Source organism: Mchenga conophoros, linkage group LG7 (genome assembly GCF_057382185.1).
Source record: "Mchenga conophoros isolate Kocher_MC1m ecotype Shallow Benthic linkage group LG7, M_conophoros_male_GT1.1, whole genome shotgun sequence".
In the NCBI taxonomy this organism is placed as follows: domain Eukaryota; kingdom Metazoa; phylum Chordata; class Actinopteri; order Cichliformes; family Cichlidae; genus Mchenga; species Mchenga conophoros.
In genome coordinates, this window is record NC_140532.1 from 12,378,386 (window position 1) to 12,395,662 (window position 17,277).

A 17,277-nucleotide genomic window follows, 5' to 3' on the forward strand; every position below is an offset into this window, starting at 1 on the left:
ACCGCCCTTCTCCCCTCCCCGGCGGGAGACGCTGAGTGCTACGTCAGAGTCACACATACCCAGAGGAGGGACCGCAACAAAACGGCGGTTAAACACCACAGAGGCTCGTTATAGAGACCGGATAACCCCGACTGAATCAAGGTGAACTACGGGGTAATCCACACAAAGGTCACAGCCTGCAAGCAAGATAAATATTGAGTATATGCGGGCTTTCTTTTCTGTACAAACCATAATAACCCAAACAAAGTCATCAGGCTCATTTACTCAAAGCTTAATGCGGAGTTTAAAAGTTTTTTACAGTTGTTACAAAATAGTTCCAATCTAATGGTCATTGTAGAAATATTACCTGTTTGTTTTCTAAATATATTAAATTAATTTCTGAAGCTCTACGCATTTACAGTCACCCAATATTCATTAAGATCTAGCTAATGTAGGCCTGTAATTTATTATGTAGAATACATGCTGGATCATATCTTCATATTAGAGGAAACCCACTGAAATAATCAGCAACAATGTAATGTCCTAATAACTAAATCAGAATAAATCTGCTTGGTTTTAAGGCAAAAGTACTACGTCATTAACACAAATCGCAATGACTGAGATAGATAATGCTCTAAACAAACTCAATCATAACAGATTTATCTTTGATATTTTCTATTTGACAATTTTCATGACAAATCATTGGTAATTTAGCAGTCACGACATAAGGTAAAAACACAGTCATTATGAAAATTTATTAAGGTCCTGATTTGTCTCCAGGATGGGTACGGGAAAGATACATTCCACAATGTCTCAGCAGAGGGCCCTCTAATTTTAGCAGGGGAAGGTTACCATACTCGGAGATAGGTCTGCAGAGGAGTCACATGACGGGCTTAGTAGTGAGCCAGTAAAAGAGACAGCCAGGTCACCTCTAAAGTGCTCTTCAGATTATAGCAGGCCTCCGCTGGTTGAAAAAACCTCTAAAGCCTTAACAATAATGTATTTACCCAAGCAGCATGGCTTAAACTGTGTGTAATAACAATGTCGAGAAGGTCAGTGCAATAAGAATGTCATTCAGTTGTCCCTGAAATACAAAACTTTGACCTGCATATTCAATGAGAGGCTGCAATAAAGAGCATGGTCACTGCAGTCAGGTGGCTGTTAGCTAATCCTCTCACTTTATACAGCCACTTCAGAACACCTCTAGGTTTTCACATGTACTTTGTGGCCTGTGCTTCCCCGATTTACAGACACTCCACAGTGAAAACATTCACTCTCAGGTGTCACAAGAATTACAAGGTCAAATCTCTCTATATTGTCCCTGTCTAGACTCATTGTGTTATGCTTTAAAGTTCAGAGAAAGCACGCCTTATTGATCTGACACAGTAAAATTTTATTCCAGATTCAGTTGCTCCACTGCAGCTCTGATTAGGCTTTAATTGAGATCTGATAGTGTAGGCTGATGCTGTTATTACTGTCATCTCGGTGCTTCTGGTGGGTTTCCTCTTTTGTCTGCTCACTCAACAGCACAGACAGTTCTTAATGTGCTCGTAGGAGTTTGGGATATCATGTGATTCTTAGGTGTTTTATATAGCTTCAAAACACGTCTTGTTGTGCTTGACTGGCAACTGTGACTAAAACAGAAATGAAATATAGGCCTAGTTTAAGGGCTAATGTGATGTATGTGTCTCATCTGCTAGAATCACGTAAAAATACACCAAGACAGCGTTGATGAGCCTACAGCGACATCTGCTGTACAATTTATGAGTATTCCTTGTAGATGATAGATTTGTCTGTTTATTAAGCTTAAATCACGAGTGCTTTATTGCATACCAGCTGTGCTTCACTGCATAATAACTGCACATATTATATCTTGAGCCCAGCATACATTGACCTTGCATATTTTATGAGTTGATGATACCTAAATAAAGCTGAAATGGAAATGCAGCTTTAAGAGATGCAGTTGGCTTTATTTTAGAACAAAAATGTATTTTGTAAAAACAAAACAAAACAAAAAACAGCTGACATTCAGTGTAAAAAAAACATCTTATTTACACCTTATTTATTTTTATTTGATTATTAAATTTTATTACTGCCATAGAAAGATGTGGATCATCATGTCTGATTTACACCCTTTTTGATTTTTACACCCTTTCAGGAAAGAGACTCCATGGACTATGATATTCACAAATGACACTGAGAAAAAGAAATAAAGTTCAAGTAAGACATAATACATGTGTGTGAATGAGAGGGAGACCGGTGGAAAGGTAAAGATGCAAGGAGCAGAAGTAGTGAAAGTAGATGAGTTTAAATACCTGGTGTGGCAGTGGTCAGTGCACAAGAGAGGTGAAGAAGAGAGTGTGGGCAGGGTGGGTGTCGGTGGAGACAAGTGTCTGAGGGGATGTGAGAGAGAAAGATAGCAGCAAGATTGAAGAGGATGTTTAACAGCCTGTTATGATACAGATATGTAGAAGGTTGGTGTCAAAGGAGGATGCTGGCAGGGTGAGATGGAGGCAGATGATCCACTGTGGTGACCTCTAGAGGGAGCAGATGAAACGAGAAGATGGAAAGTTGTGAGATGATAATAGTTTCAGCAAAGATGTTTTTACTAAATCCTAAAGATACCACTACAGTTTGATTTGATTGCATTTTGTTATATTGGAGTTTGTTTGTTTTTAGTTTAATAGCATTGAACTTTTTCAGATTTGTTAAAAATCTAAAAAAAAAAAGTTCTAAAATAGCCAAAATGTACTTTACTAGCTGCTTTCTTTGGCAATAGCTTTTAAAAAATTGCTTAAAAATATTATTAACACTATTGACAAAAATGAACCAATAGGATTCCCGTGTAGGGCGGCGATGGGCGGTACTTCCTGGGCAAAGGCTCCGCTTGTTATGTAGCTGTTATTGACGCGGTTTACTTTGTAGCAGGCAGTAAGGTCTCGCTTGCAGGAAAGTTCGCCGGCGTTTCTCCAACCGGACTTTAAGAGAAGCAGATTCATAAACAGTAACAGGGTCAGCAGGGACAATGCGGACCTCCTCGGCTGCACGCTCATTTGTTTCCCAGTATCCTAAAACTACTGCATTGGTCACAGTAGCAGGTATGAAGTGACCCGACGCAGGCTCTTTTTCACAAAAGCAGGTGTTGTGTGTTAAAAGAAAAACAAAGTAACTCATATAATAGCTAATCACTGATTTACATTAATGGTCTGATCATACGTGTAGACTGTAAACAGCACACGGATGGCTGTCTTAGCTCGTGCTCTTTTACAGACTCTGTGACGTTTACTTGACGTTGCATAAGCATGTAGGCCTTTTGCGCACGGACCCACGTGCTCGTTAAAATGACAAGTGCCTTTGATTTTGCATCACGTTTATAAGAATATAGTTAAAGTGAATTTGTTAAGCTACAGCTTATTAACATCTTAACTAAATATTCACTAACACACTGTTCTAGGTGTGCCTGGTGCTTTACAGTGCAGTTTGAATGAGCTTTCACACGTTTGATGTGCCTATATTGTTTATATTTGTTTTTTAGGTGGTTTGCTAGCTTGTTTTATTTATTACAAAAAAAGGTAGGGAACCTGATATTTTCACGGTCACGGTCTGCCATCATAGCTTTATAGTTACTAATTTGTTTTTATTTTTTATTTCGTTTTGACTTTTGCTTTTGCTTTTAATTCTGTTTAATTTCAGTTCGTTTCCAGTAGGTTTGCTCATTTCAGTTTATTTTGTAAATGCTTCAAATTAATAACATAGGTGCATCTACTAAATACCTCAGATGAGTTTAAATCTCAGTGAACTCAACCTAAAGGTTAGCGGAATAGTTTTCTGAAAATGTTATTAATTTGAGAAGGAAGTCACCTAGGATTCTCAAATTGATGCTATAGGTGTGTCTACTGGTTTGCCGGTATTTTTATTGTTTGAAAGTGTTGACTTTTATTTGAGTTTTTATTAGTTTAGATGTTAAAAAACACTTTTTTACACAATCACCATCCCAAAACCCAAACTTGTTCAATTTGTAGTTATGTAAAATAGAGAGACAATGTTTTAAAAAAAAATATTTATGCACATTTGGACAAAGAAAAAAGCAGTTTTAATTATTTCTCAGATTATTTTAAGGCACTTTAAGGCTTTTTCTGTTAAACTCATTCAAGTGTATTATCTTCAGGGTGTGGAAGAAGGGGTCAGAAATTTATATTTGAGAAAATCTTGGTCCTAAAACATCTGTTGAATCTGTGCAGTTGTGTTTTGTTTTGGGTGGGTGGGGGTTTCCTTTTCTAGAAGGTGAAGATGGCTCTGATCAGTGGAGATTTAGAGCTGTCACTATGCGGACATTTTTACAGGAGTGGGACTTTTTGGTTTGAAGAAGTGGATGGCAGGTGGTGTGTGTCACAGCAAAGCCCGCTTAGATGGAAAGACAGTCCTGATCACTGGAGCCAACACTGGGATTGGCAAAGAAACTGCTGTTGACATGGCTAGAAGAGGTTGGTGATTTGCCAGGATTTATATATCCAATTTTATAATCTAATATCTGTTCAGGTGTAATGACTTTGCTCCCGCATTGCAGGCGCGAGGGTTATTCTGGCTTGTAGGGACATGGAAAGAGCTAATAAAGCTGCAGAAGAAGTGAAAAAGAGAAGCGGAAATGACAGCGTGATTGTCAGAAAGTTGGATTTGGCATCTCTACAGTCAATACGCCAACTTGCCAAAGATGTCCTAGCAAGTGAGGAGCGCCTGGATGTTCTCATCAATAATGCAGGTGGATGTATAAATCACATCAGACCCACTATGGTGTGATGTAGCATATTATGCCAGCTTTGTGACTGTGCATTCGTGTTTAACAGGCAGGGATAGCTCAGTAGGTAGAGTGGTGGCCCCATGATCGGAAGGTCGGGGGTTCGACTCCACTGAACGGCTACCCTGAGGTGCCCCTGAGCAAGGTACCGTCCCTACACACTGCTCCCCGGGCGCTGCACTGGCGGCTGCCCACTGCTTCACTGGGTGAATGGGTTAAATGCAGAGGAACTATTTCCCTATGGGGACTAACACGCACACTTTACTTTAACAGGCGGTAAATACATTTCCTTTGATATTCCTACCTTTAGGCATAATGAGCTGTCCAAAATGGAAGACTGAAGATGGCTTTGAAATGCAATTTGGTGTGAACCACCTGGGCCACTTCCTTTTAACGAACTGTCTGTTAGATCTCCTGAAGAAGTCAGCGCCGAGCCGCATTGTGAATGTCTCCAGCTTAGCGCATGAGAGAGGTGCAGTTTTTCCTCTTTTTTTCTAGTTCATATAAAGAGAATTAGTTGTTTTTTTTTAAATCTCTCAGGAATGTCATCCTTTTATATTCATTTAATGTTAAATACCACATCTGTGAATAAGGATGAAGTGCTTTCTCTCAACAGGTCAAATCCATTTTGATGACATAAATCAGGACAAAGATTACCGGCCTTGGAGAAGCTACGCTCAAAGTAAACTAGCTAATGTCCTCTTTACAAAAGAGCTGGCCAACAGGCTGCAAGGTGCTGCGTCTGTTTTATATCTATATTTCTATGTGTCGTTACACATTGAATGGGATTTCATGTCCTTGTAATGACTTGTGTTCTGCATCTTGTCATTTTGCAGGTACTGGCGTAACAGCATATAGCCTCCACCCTGGAGTCATCCGCACCGAGCTTGGCCGACACTTCTGGCCCACAGTGCCCCTGTGGAAGAGGGTTTTGTATGTGCCCTTCGTGTTTTTCATCAAGAATCCGACAGAAGGAGCTCAGACCACCATCTACTGCGCTGTGGAGGAAAGCCTGCAAAATGAGAGTGGACTCTATTACAGGTCAGTCTGTGTAATTCAACAGATGGGCTCTTTATTGATAGACAGCCAAAAGGGATATTGCTCGGCTCGCCCATGTGGGGGAAATGGATCATATTGAGAACAACACTAACATACTCTACTGAGACTGGTATTGTGAATGTGTAATGAAGCATATTAGCAATGAAACAGCTGGACTCTTCTTTCTCAGTGCAGTCTAATGCAATATCTTCCCTCAGTGGATGTGCAGACACAGGAAATGAATCTGATACCAGTTCTTTATTTTCTTCAAAATTATACTCTGAATACGTCATTGCACGGGAGTCATTGGATTCATTTTGATGATAGGGAACGTGAGTTAGGGATTGCTTTTGCACTTTAAAAAACTACAAGTAGCTGATAGTAAAAGCAGAAAAAATTTTCTAATAACACTGATAAAGAAACTACTTAGTGCCAGTCAGTCATGTCTAGTAGGATTCTCCAACCTCTCAATGGGCCTTTTAAAGGTGACAACAGGGAACACAGTTGATCTGCGTACAGTAAAATAAATGTTCTTGTGATTTGTTGAATATAATTAAGTCCAGTTAACACAACTGTTTAAAAACCTAATGTGTTAACATGCTGTGGGTTTTTCCACAGCATGATAATTCCTCTATGCATGAAAAATGTTGTCCAAGTCCAGTAAATGATGTCAGCGTGAACACTGATTCAAATCCAGTGAATTAGACAGACACATCTAAAACATAACGAGCAGACACATTAACGTTCATTTGGGGTCGTGTACTTAACCTTTTCGTGAATGTTAAATAATTATTCACTCTCATTTTAACTCTGGTCTTACTCCTGGGGGACAATTCTGTGTTTTTAGCTGCTGAATCCTAAATTCTGAACACCATCTAATCTGGTCTATTAACTGTCATCTGTTTGTTTCTGGGCTGGTAGAGCAGTGTAGAGCAGGCTCATCGAGGCTTTTATGCAGGAAATAGCTGTGTGCTACAGGTGAAAGCTTAGCTGATGAGACCAGAATTGTGGGTTGGAAAATCAGAGCAATTATCTAAGGAGACTTAAAGGCTTTGTAGAGGTGAGGGGTGTTTGGTGAGTGACTCATTTGCAACTACAAGCGACCCCTTTTACATTGTAAGCATACTACAGTAGCAATTTAGCACTAATATAAAAATGTGGATTAGCACAATATAAAATGAGATTTTGATACAAGGAATCTTTTTGAGACAGAAAGTCAAGATCATATGATAAATAAAGGAATCATCATGTCAGCAGGGTCGCTGCGTCAGTGTGCATGCCCAGAAAAAAAAATGCCTAGACAAAATCACAGTCAATATAAATGCCACAAACCAGCTGCAATACACTGACAGCTTTCCACCTTTTGCAGATTTCCAGTATTTCATTACTGCTGACATTATCTTATCAGGCATTTCAGCCATTTACCAGTGAATGACTGACATTTAAGTGGTGCTGCATGTGTTCAAGATTTTAAAAATGACAAGAGCTGATTGCATGCTCACACACACACATATTTATATTTATAGATAGATAGACAGATAGATAGATATACCAGAGGCCTGGCGGCTTGAGGGTCCTGCGCAGTATCTTAGCTGTTCCCAGGACTGCGCTCTTCTGGACAGAGATCTCCGAAGTTGTTCCCGGGATCTGCTGGAGCCACTCGCCTAGCTTGGGAGTCGCTGCACCTAATACTCCGATTACCACTGGGACCACCGTTACCTTCACCCTCCACATCTTCTCGAGCTCTTCTCTCGAGAAGATGTGGAGGATATATATATATATATATATATATATATATATATGGAGGGTATATATAAATGCTGGCAGCACATTTTAAAGTATCTGAGGCCTGATGAGGATCATTTTCCATTAACTCTTCACATCACAATGACCAGATCATTCTATTCATTTATTGTATTTATTGTGTACCTAACACTGAACCTAACACACTGTGTAACAAACAGTTTAGCATTTATCTACTAAAGAGCCATGCTCACATCTAGAACTGTTTTGCTAAAATAAGCAGGGCTTTCCCTAAAAATAGATTGTCTTGATGTTTCTCCACAGTCTGTGTATTTATTAATTCTCCCCCTGAAGTGAGCGAGTCTGTAATCTGTTCTGTTTGTTTGTTTGTCTGTCTGTTTGTTAGCAGTCTACAACAGCTCGAGCTGATTTAATTTAGGTGAAAATCTAGTCAATGTCGTACCAAATGTGAAAGTCAGTAAAAACTTTATATTACCCCCAATGTTTTATGGATCAAGTTCAAACAATATACAAAGTCTTGGTGGGCATGAGTACCTGGGTTGGCTAAACATTTGACCTTGACCTTTATTGTTGGTGCCCAAGGTCAAAGTTGACCTTGGAAAAAAATACAATATAATAAGTATTATGTTCCATATGAAAGGGAACATGAAGAGTGCTCTACAACACACCTCTTTTTTTTCTCCCACTATGACACCCTATGATGTCAGAATGAACCCATAACAGGCTGAGATCAGGATGTTGTAATAAAATGATGATAATAATAATAATAATAATAATAATTAAAAAACATCAAAGTTTTAGTATAGCCTTTGCCCTTTAAAGGAAGTCCCGTTTTCTGAGTGTTCTTGTTTGAAATTAGAACATTTTAAGATTTTCCTTAATAGTTTTTTTTAGCAATTACAAAGCATATGATTTAATCTTAATTTAAACTGCTGATACTAGAACCTGACTGATATTGGACTTTTATGACCAATACCCATATTTGGAATGTTGCTTTGTTGTCACCACAAGTCATGGGTTACTCATTTACACTTCTCCTATCGATGCCAACAGGGAAGTTGCGGAGTGCCATCTGGTGGAATATCTGTGTAACATCAACATTTATAACATAATTGGAGGTTTTAGTTGTCAACCATACCGATATATCGCCACATAACAAATATCGGTTTGGCTCTACTTGATGTTATTTTTGTATATAAAGTGAAAACTGACTCTTTTGGTCTTTGTATGAAATTATATGGGTAATAACATAACTAATAAATATCTAAATTCCTATAATTATCTTTAAGAAAACAGTATAAAATATTAAGACATTGTTGCCTTGTAAATTATCCTTTGATTGCATATCTTGCCTTTTTTATCTGACTGATTAACTTGTTCTTGTGACTTAATCAACTCAGCATGAACAGATCAAGTTGTGTGTTTAACACTAAAGTCTGCACTGATTACAGCGACTGCGCCCCTAAAACAGCAGCCCCTCAGGGTCTGGATGATGAAGCTGCCAAGAAGCTGTGGGAGCTGAGTGCCTCTGTGGTCGGTCTGACATAGTCACAGCGACGATGATGATGATTTTGATGATGATTGTCATCATCGCGGTGCCACTGGACTGCCAGGTGGCCTGAGGAAAGAACTGGTACTCTTTCTAGTGAACATCTGCGCTGCTAGTAGCAGCTGAGCTCCTGCTTAAGGACAACAAATGAACAAAAGACAGAAATTCACAAGTGATAGACATTTATTTAGAATATACAACAAACTAATTGGAAAAATACTATGAATTAAATTAAGTTTTTTCTTAAACAGAAGCAATGCTTCACAGGTCAGTTACATGGAAGCTGTATGATCTTTAGCATTGATTGCCTTTAGCTTGAAATGACATTTTAATTGATGGGTTTCACCAATATCTGTGTGGACTAAGGGTTAAAATGTCATTTATTGTTGCTTGGGTTTATCATATAAGAATTATATATGAATGTGCTTTAGCTTTTTGTAACACTGCTAATAGTGGTATTCAGTTTCTTTCTCGTGGGCATTAAAGTGCTCTTATACATAGCCCATTGTTATACCTGTCTTTTAAGGCATACTGTTTAGCCACATCCTATGTATTCATCACGAGTCTTCATTTTGATCCATGTGAGACCAGCAGTGCTGAGACAAAACACATGTTGGTTACATCACCATGAATTAAAGTTTTCTTTATACAAAATTTGTATCTGCTCATCACTTTTTTCGGTTTCTTTTTAAAGGCACTTTGTACAGAATTGCTACAAACAGTCCAATTTCATCTTATCCAAAGCTACATCTCAGACAAATGCATCACATTTTTTTTTCTTTTTCTTTTTTTCTTTTTTTTTGTGAGACAGAATGTCCATTATGGTGCTAATTACATATGCACAAAGTGCACCCTATCTGCCACCAGCTACAAATGTACCCTGTGTGTTCCTTTAATGTTACATGATCAGCTAGTTCAGAGGAAAAGTACCATATCTTGGCATTTACATTCAAAACTGTAAAACATATACAGCAGATGTTGTGAAGTCAAAAGATAGTTATCCTTAAGGTTGAGTGTGACACGGGGAGGAAATCTACCTATATTGCTCAGTTTTAATGTATCTATATATTCTATCTATATTTTTTAATTACACATAATTCAACAACTAGATGGCTCTGAGTCTACACAAATGACACAAATGACTTGTGTAGACTATGGATGTACTTCCTCACAATCTATGGTGTTAACATCTCTACTTCCACAATATTTGCTGCATAAACTTCATAACTAACTAATGCTCTTCAAAATCAGAAAGCTGTTTCATCTGTTCCACTTGCATAGAGTGCCTTCTCACAAGTTTCTTCTTCAACTTGAGGCCACCTCTCTTTGGTGTGTTTGGTGCTACTGGAGCTATAGATCTAATACCTGTGGCCAGAGGTGAGGAGGGCTTGTTGCTAGCCCCGATATCGGGAATGGGAGGGTTTGGGTTTATGTTAAGAGGGGGGAGGTGGCCAGGCCTGGTGTGGGAGATGTGATCCAGCAGAAGTGTGCCTGAGCCTCTTCTCTCCAGGAGACCAGGTGCACGCCTGCGTGCTGTGCTGGGAGAGGATGTGCTGGCATTGCTGTCTAGAGATTCTCTGGAGCTGGTTAACATCACAAGTGGAGAGGTGTTTAGTTTCCTGCGCTCCACCGGGACCTTAGGAGAATCTAACATGGCAGAGTCTGAATAGAGCTGTGAGTCTGAGTCATAGTGATCATTCCCCAGGTGTCTCCTATGCATTGTGTCTCTCAGACTGGCTAGTCCACTGCTGCAGCTGCTGCTCTCCTGCTCTGTAGGCACCGTGCTGCGCCGTGCCAGTGGCTGGTGTTGGCCTAGCGTTCTCTCATATGATGGTTTAGATGTTGGAGGAACTGATAATGAGGTGGTCATTTTGCAGGGCTGTTCTCCCACTAGTGGGAATAAGCTGTCCTTCCCGTCTACACTGTTCTGTCGAGATAAAGCCGACCTCTTACTCAGAGAGAGTCCGTTTACCCCTGCAACAACATCCTCATCAGAACTAGCTTTCTTACTCTCATCATGGGCGGCGGCGGCAGCAGCAGCCAGGACAGAGGGTGCAATCAACCCCCAAGGCTCTGATTGCAGCCGCTTCAGCTGAGGCAAACGTGCACGTTTGGGGTTTGCAGGCCGCCGCGTCGGCGACGTGGGCCCATTGGCAAGTTTCGAAGCTGAGCTGGAGGTTTTTAGCTTTGTCTGGAAACTGAAGACTGTGTTTTGTTGCTCTTGCTCAGGTGAGGGCGATGCTGTGACGTTAATATCAGAGGGAGAAGTGCAGTACGCCGGGGAAGATCTCTCAACCAGCTCTGGTGATGGAGGGACATTTAGATACTGTTTGGTAGTCTTAGTGCCAGATGGTGACTTGTCTGTGGTGATTATGATCACCTCCTTGCCTTTAGCTTTGCATGCATCCAAGAGCAGTTTAAGTGTGTCCTTGTCATCTGCGTTTATGGCATAGACCAGCGCTGAGGCCCCGCTCCTGTCTTCCAGGCTGGGATCAGCACCGTTGCTAAGTAGGTGATCCACCACTTTGTGTCCAGCCTTGTGAATGCAGGCGTGCATTAAAGCTGTCCGACCTCCTTTGTCCTGTATGTTGGGGTCCGCTTGGTTGTCCAGCAGATATTTTACGAGCTTTGCCTTACTTACACTCTGCTGGTCGGTGTGTGTGGACATGCAGGCCACCATGAGAGGTGTTTCCCCACGTTCATTGCTCTCGTTGATGTAGGCACCTCCTTCCAACAAGAGCCTGGTGAGTCTCAAGCGTCTGAGCCACACTGCCTTCAGGAGTGAGTTTCCATCTGTCCGCAGTTCCAGAATATCTGCCATTACCCAGCCAATCACAGATCTTCTCAGTACTGAACTCACAGCTCGCAGCCCTTTGAACAAATTTGTGGAATTAGTTCAGCTTACATAGTAAAATGAGTGATTAATACCCACTTTGTTTGTCTGCTTTTCTATTTGTTATCACTGCCAGCAGGTGGCAGTCTGTTACAACCTAAAGAAAATAAAAATAAAACTTACTCTTATAGATCTGTGAAATATAGTGGATATATTGTTTGTTTAATTATTGAAATTGAATCAGTGTTGTACAAAAAATTGGCAGTTTTCCTAAAATGCTCATGCACGTCCTCAAAGATCACATATATCCATGCAGAAGTCAGCGTGGTAACACACCTGTTAGAGTCATAAACACTACTGATAGATGTGTCATGATGTCATAATCAAAGTTGATTTTTTTTTTTCTAAACCTCTATCTAGACAGCAGTGCCCCCCACCCCCCACCCAACATACTGATACTGACACAAAAGCCTCCAGTATTCACTACAAGTAAGCATAAACATCATTTTTCCACCTTTCTGGGACGAATATACGAGAGACTGCGCGTAAATGCGATGTTTGTTATATAAATTTCAAATAGTGATCCAAACATCTGTTCAAGCTCTTTAACTGGCGACATTAAATAACGTCACGCTAAGCTCAAAGAGTCGCTGTCCGCGGTTCTCATTTTGGGTAACTTGGCTCGAAAGACGCGCTCCATTACACGTTGCGGTGTTCGTCGTCTTATTCTGCTTCAAATCCCAAATGTAAACATTTTATCTGCAGTTTGAATATTAATTTGCCAACATTAGACATACATTTGATTTCACATGCAACACAAGCTGTCGATCTAATTTAACAGCCTCCGCCTTCACCGATACAAGATAGCGAGGTAAAGTTGAATTAATTAACCTTCACGTGTAATATTGTTTGTGTGACAGTTGTTTCCTTACCTGGTCAAAGAGGAGATTTTCCATGTTCAAAGTAACCAGTGCTCTGCCATCTGCGAGGGTGAAATTAAAGATTCAAAACAGAAAGTTTGTTGAAGTTCTCCACAATAATCCTATTTTCTTTTTTGTTATGCAGCCGTGACTGTTCCCATCAATACGTCTTGGTTTAGGTTACAGTGTGCCGTGCCTCTCTGGCACCATAACGCATGAGCTGTGTGGCTTTTGTTATGGAGGCACACCACATCAGTCCAATGGGGAGTATTCCTTTCACTGCGCACTCAAGGATCACAACCTGGAGATGCTGCGGGTTATAAATAACTTACTTTCTTGCTGGTTGAATGAAACGTGTATTCTCTTGACGTCAGAGTCGACCAAAATAAATTGCGTCTGATGAAAAACCTCTGTCTCGGTCTTTATATCTGCTGGACACAAACAAAACGAGTGCTGCCTCCTAAAGACATGCAAATGATCTGCGCGCGCGTGTTATTTTAATTATGTCAAAAGAGCAGTATGAAAATGAAAACGGTGGGCACAGTTTGGCCTACACGTGATGAAGATGAGAAGGCTGCTTTTTCTCCTAGAGCCTAGTGCTTAGGCTGCTTTTTGAATTTTCTTCAGATAGTAAGTCTGCGCTATAAATACGATTTAATCTTTCTGCAGGGTGGAACAGGAATAAAGGCAGGTTGTCTGTCTGCCATGTATGAAAGGGCACAGAGAAAACAATTCAGTTGTAAAATGTGCCTGGACCACCATCACGCTGCTTCTTGCAGGGAATTCCAATAGGATATATTCACCAGCTATCTTTCTTTTCTTATTTTCATTTTTTTTAAAAAGCAGAAATCATATTTTTAAGCAGTGACACTTTGATACAAAGCATTAGTTAATATTTAATGTTTATGCATATCTGCAGCGCTTCTTTCTCTCATTGTCATGTACTCAACAAATTATGTGAGAGAGCAAAAATATTTTGCACCTATATATTTACAGTACAATTAAAGAAGCCAAAACTTGTAGCAGCCATCGCAGCTATACAGCCTAATAGGGACATTTCTATTTTTAGGTTGCTATGAGACAGCACAGAAGCAGTTTCTAATGAGAACAGTGATGTTCTCAGCCCTGCAAAGAACAGGTAAATCAGACACATTCCTCCACGGACAGACAGGATTATATGGCATTTTTTATGCAGTTATTTTTGGATCTATTTTCCACTCATGAGTAAGTCACCACCACCACAATCAATCATTAATCCTTTGACCCCTGCTCCTTTTTTTCTTTTCTTTTTTTCTGACTCTAAGACTAATCACTTTATTACCTATCCAAAGGCTTGACGTCTCAGGACTTCAGCTGTCAATGTTGCCAGTGATTTCTCACCTGTGATTGCCTTCTCAGTCCCAGAGGAAGTGTTGTTTACAAGGCACATGGAGAAGGCAGTTTCATAAAGCAGCTCATGCTGTAGTCACCACCTCAAAAGAGTATGCCCCTCCTGTTCAAGAGGCATTAACAGTCTGGCTAAATATTGTCATTTCTTCACCAGAAATGACTAAAAGAGTTGTGTAAAATATTGGTTTATATGTAGATGAGTAAAAACTGTTCTTCTAAGTGTCAAACTTGATTCTAAGAATAGGAAGTTCTAAGAAGTTTTTTTTTTTTTTTTGTCAAACACAAACTGAAATTGTTATTCAGATGCTATTATGTATATTTCACATTTTATACTGTTGAGTAAAAATTATATGGGTCTGTATTATAGACAGACTTCAGAGAATCATGATGATCCAAGGATCAAAGGCCAAAGCTGACTAGTTTAGACACATTCATTATCACTGGGAGCCAAAAGGACGTCAGTGGCCCTCACAGAGGGTGATCTTTGCCCCGATGATGCTGTCGTCTGCAGTATATAGAGGAAAAATAAATAATTAAAGTGAAGAGAATAAGCGCCATCACCCCTGGGAGCACTTTCCATTTTCAGATATCTTACACCACAGCTGCTGCTCTCCCTCCCCTCCGTTCTAAATATAACCTTTTCTTCTGTCTGAATTGTGACATTTTTTACTCATCAGACTACAGTAGCTCAAAAACTATTTATATATTCTGACAAAGGACACATAAAAGTTATCAGCAGTTTTCAAATTTAGAGTCTGATCACAATTTTTCCAGGAGACGGGAAGAACAGAGCACTTCATGTCTAACCTTAATTTCAAATAATGCCTCAGTTTTGAGAAAACAAGAAAGGAAATTGTTTTTGTAAACTGCAAATAGAAATATGCTCAGTTTTTTTTATTGCACTGAAAAAGAAAGTTGCTGTTGTCAAAGCCAGTAAAATTTGAAAGTAAGATACAGCCAAGTGCTACAGGAAAGTCTAAAAAATATATAGTGCAACATGTCAGCACATATTTATTCTTCGCTGTGATTACTGTTTAATTTTCATCCTCCTCTGAAATGTCAGGTGACAACTCATTGCAGAACACTAATTTAAATAATTGAGCAAATCTTGGTATTGTGGCAAAGATATGTAATTTTAACAAATAAATATTCTTAAGTGTTGTTAAAGTTACATTTATTCTGTTTAAAGTGTCTTTTATAATTTCATCACTTTCATGAGTTCAGCACATAGACTGTAAACAGGTTACAAATGTCTCATAACCATACACTGTATATAAAAGATGGCTGGAACTAGCCAACGCATTTAACCTGCACTTTCTCTGACTTCTAGCAGAGCTACTGAGCTGCCATATCTGTGACCTCGGTAAACAAATTCCTGATCTCAGTCACTGGTTTTCTTCTTGTACATAAATATGGTCACATTACATTAAAATAACAACAAGAACAACAAAGCCAAAACAAGGATAAAGCAGGGCATGCTTTACTGTGTTACTGACAAGCTGCTAGGCAAGAAATATGTGTTATCCTTTGATTTCTTGTAGGCTGAACATGGCTATCTGTTGGCAATCGACTGGCAGACCATAGGGTACAACCGTCAGCCCTTCTACCTGCAGAGAGCATCTGATGCTAGATGTAGGCAGTGTCCAAACCAAGACTTTTTTCTAGTCTTGCTTGTGTGCCAGCCCCAGAGAAGAGAGAAGTTCTAACATGTAAAGTGATGAACTGAAACAGAGTTTTAAAAACAGTGAAAAGTGTCCAGTGCTGCCACTCTCTGTACTTTTAATACTGTATCATTTCATTTCTGATGTTTTTTCAACGCTGCTCCTGTTCTTTTTAAGCTCCACTATCACAGCCAATCAGCATTTAGCATTCAACAGTTACATGCTGTTCGGTTTTTGGAATACTGTGCGTTTTTTGTAGGTTGAAAACCTCTCTCTGAAGGCTCTCCACAGGTGCATACCTATGCAAATGGCCAATCCCGTGGTACCATAAAACAAGCATCAATCAGAGCCTCCCCTGGCTTGTAGTGTAGGTTTATGAAATACCGACCTCTGCCAGTTTGAAGCTTCATAACTACATTAATCACAGTGTTTATATCCATCTTTTATATACAGGCTATGATTATGACAAAAGTGAACCCAGATTGTTCAAGAGAATCTGATTGGACTGCTTTCAAGCACATCACGTGAAGAACATTATATCTTTTTATGTATACATAAGTAATCTTGAACACTAGCATTAGCCAACTAATGCCAACTATAACGTGAGTTAAATTTAAGGTTAGCATTAGGGTGTGAATTGTTTTGGATAATTGAGGAAATGGGGAAAGCACTTAAGGAGACCGGGATATTATGGCTGTTATGGGAGTCAAAGAAAATTCCTTGACCCCCGTAACAGCCTGTTAATTATGTAAATAAATAATTAACTGAACACAGTTTACCTGGCGCTCTCCAGTGGCAACAAAAGTCACATCTGAGAAGCTGCTAGTTTCTTTACAAATACCTAATTGTAAAAAAAAAAAAAAAAAAGCAAACTGCTGTTTTATTGGGAATACTTGGTTGGGAACAATAATCTCCCGGAGTCACCACTGGTTGCTGGGAAACTGCTCAGCCAAGAAATAGTCTGATACATAACACCCTCCAAAACTGTTGATTTGCTGTTTTCGCACTTTGATTTGTGTAGCTGTTTGATCCTGTTTTTAGTCTTTGTGGAAGACTAAGTTAGCCAGCTGCAGATGAACGCATCACATTTTGCATATGGACACATAAACAATAAACGAAATGACATAAAGGATACAGATACGATTGGAGAGCTGCCTCTACAGAAATTTCAATTAAGCCCAAAGTCACAACAATTCTGCCATAACAATTACGTCCACGGTCTGAACACAGGAATTCCGAATAACATTTGCCTTTTCTAAAATAAACCCATAAATCTTTTTTTTAAAAAAAACATATATATATCTCACTTATCCATCCCTTCCTGATAACTCCATTTGCATTAAGACACC

At 39.6% G+C, this 17,277-nt stretch overlaps 2 protein-coding genes across 3 annotated transcripts; one reads left to right on the forward strand and one right to left on the reverse strand.

Annotated features, from left to right (window-relative positions):
- On the forward strand, positions 1-9,779 carry LOC146569670 (retinol dehydrogenase 13-like). 2 transcript variants are annotated; one of them, XM_085282123.1, is made up of 7 exons: positions 1-141; positions 4,323-4,463; positions 4,547-4,738; positions 5,085-5,246; positions 5,391-5,507; positions 5,611-5,815; positions 9,028-9,779. In XM_085282123.1, the coding sequence occupies exons 2-7, from the start codon at positions 4,352-4,354 to the stop codon at positions 9,122-9,124; spliced, it is 885 nt and encodes a 294-aa protein (XP_085138249.1). In that variant the 5' UTR covers positions 1-141; positions 4,323-4,351; the 3' UTR covers positions 9,125-9,779. The 2 variants fall into 2 exon arrangements, with proteins under 2 accessions (XP_085138249.1, XP_085138248.1); XM_085282122.1 differs by lacking the exon at positions 1-141 and adding an exon at positions 2,832-3,077.
- Positions 9,291-13,360, reverse strand: ankrd34c (ankyrin repeat domain 34C). The gene is made up of 2 exons (XM_085282120.1): positions 12,891-13,360; positions 9,291-11,996 (listed from the first exon to the last, which is right to left on the reverse strand). Exon 2 carries the CDS (start codon positions 11,944-11,946, stop codon positions 10,357-10,359), a length of 1,590 nt encoding a protein of 529 aa, XP_085138246.1. The 5' UTR covers positions 11,947-11,996; positions 12,891-13,360; the 3' UTR covers positions 9,291-10,356.
- Between the last annotated feature and the right edge of the window lie 3,917 nt (positions 13,361-17,277).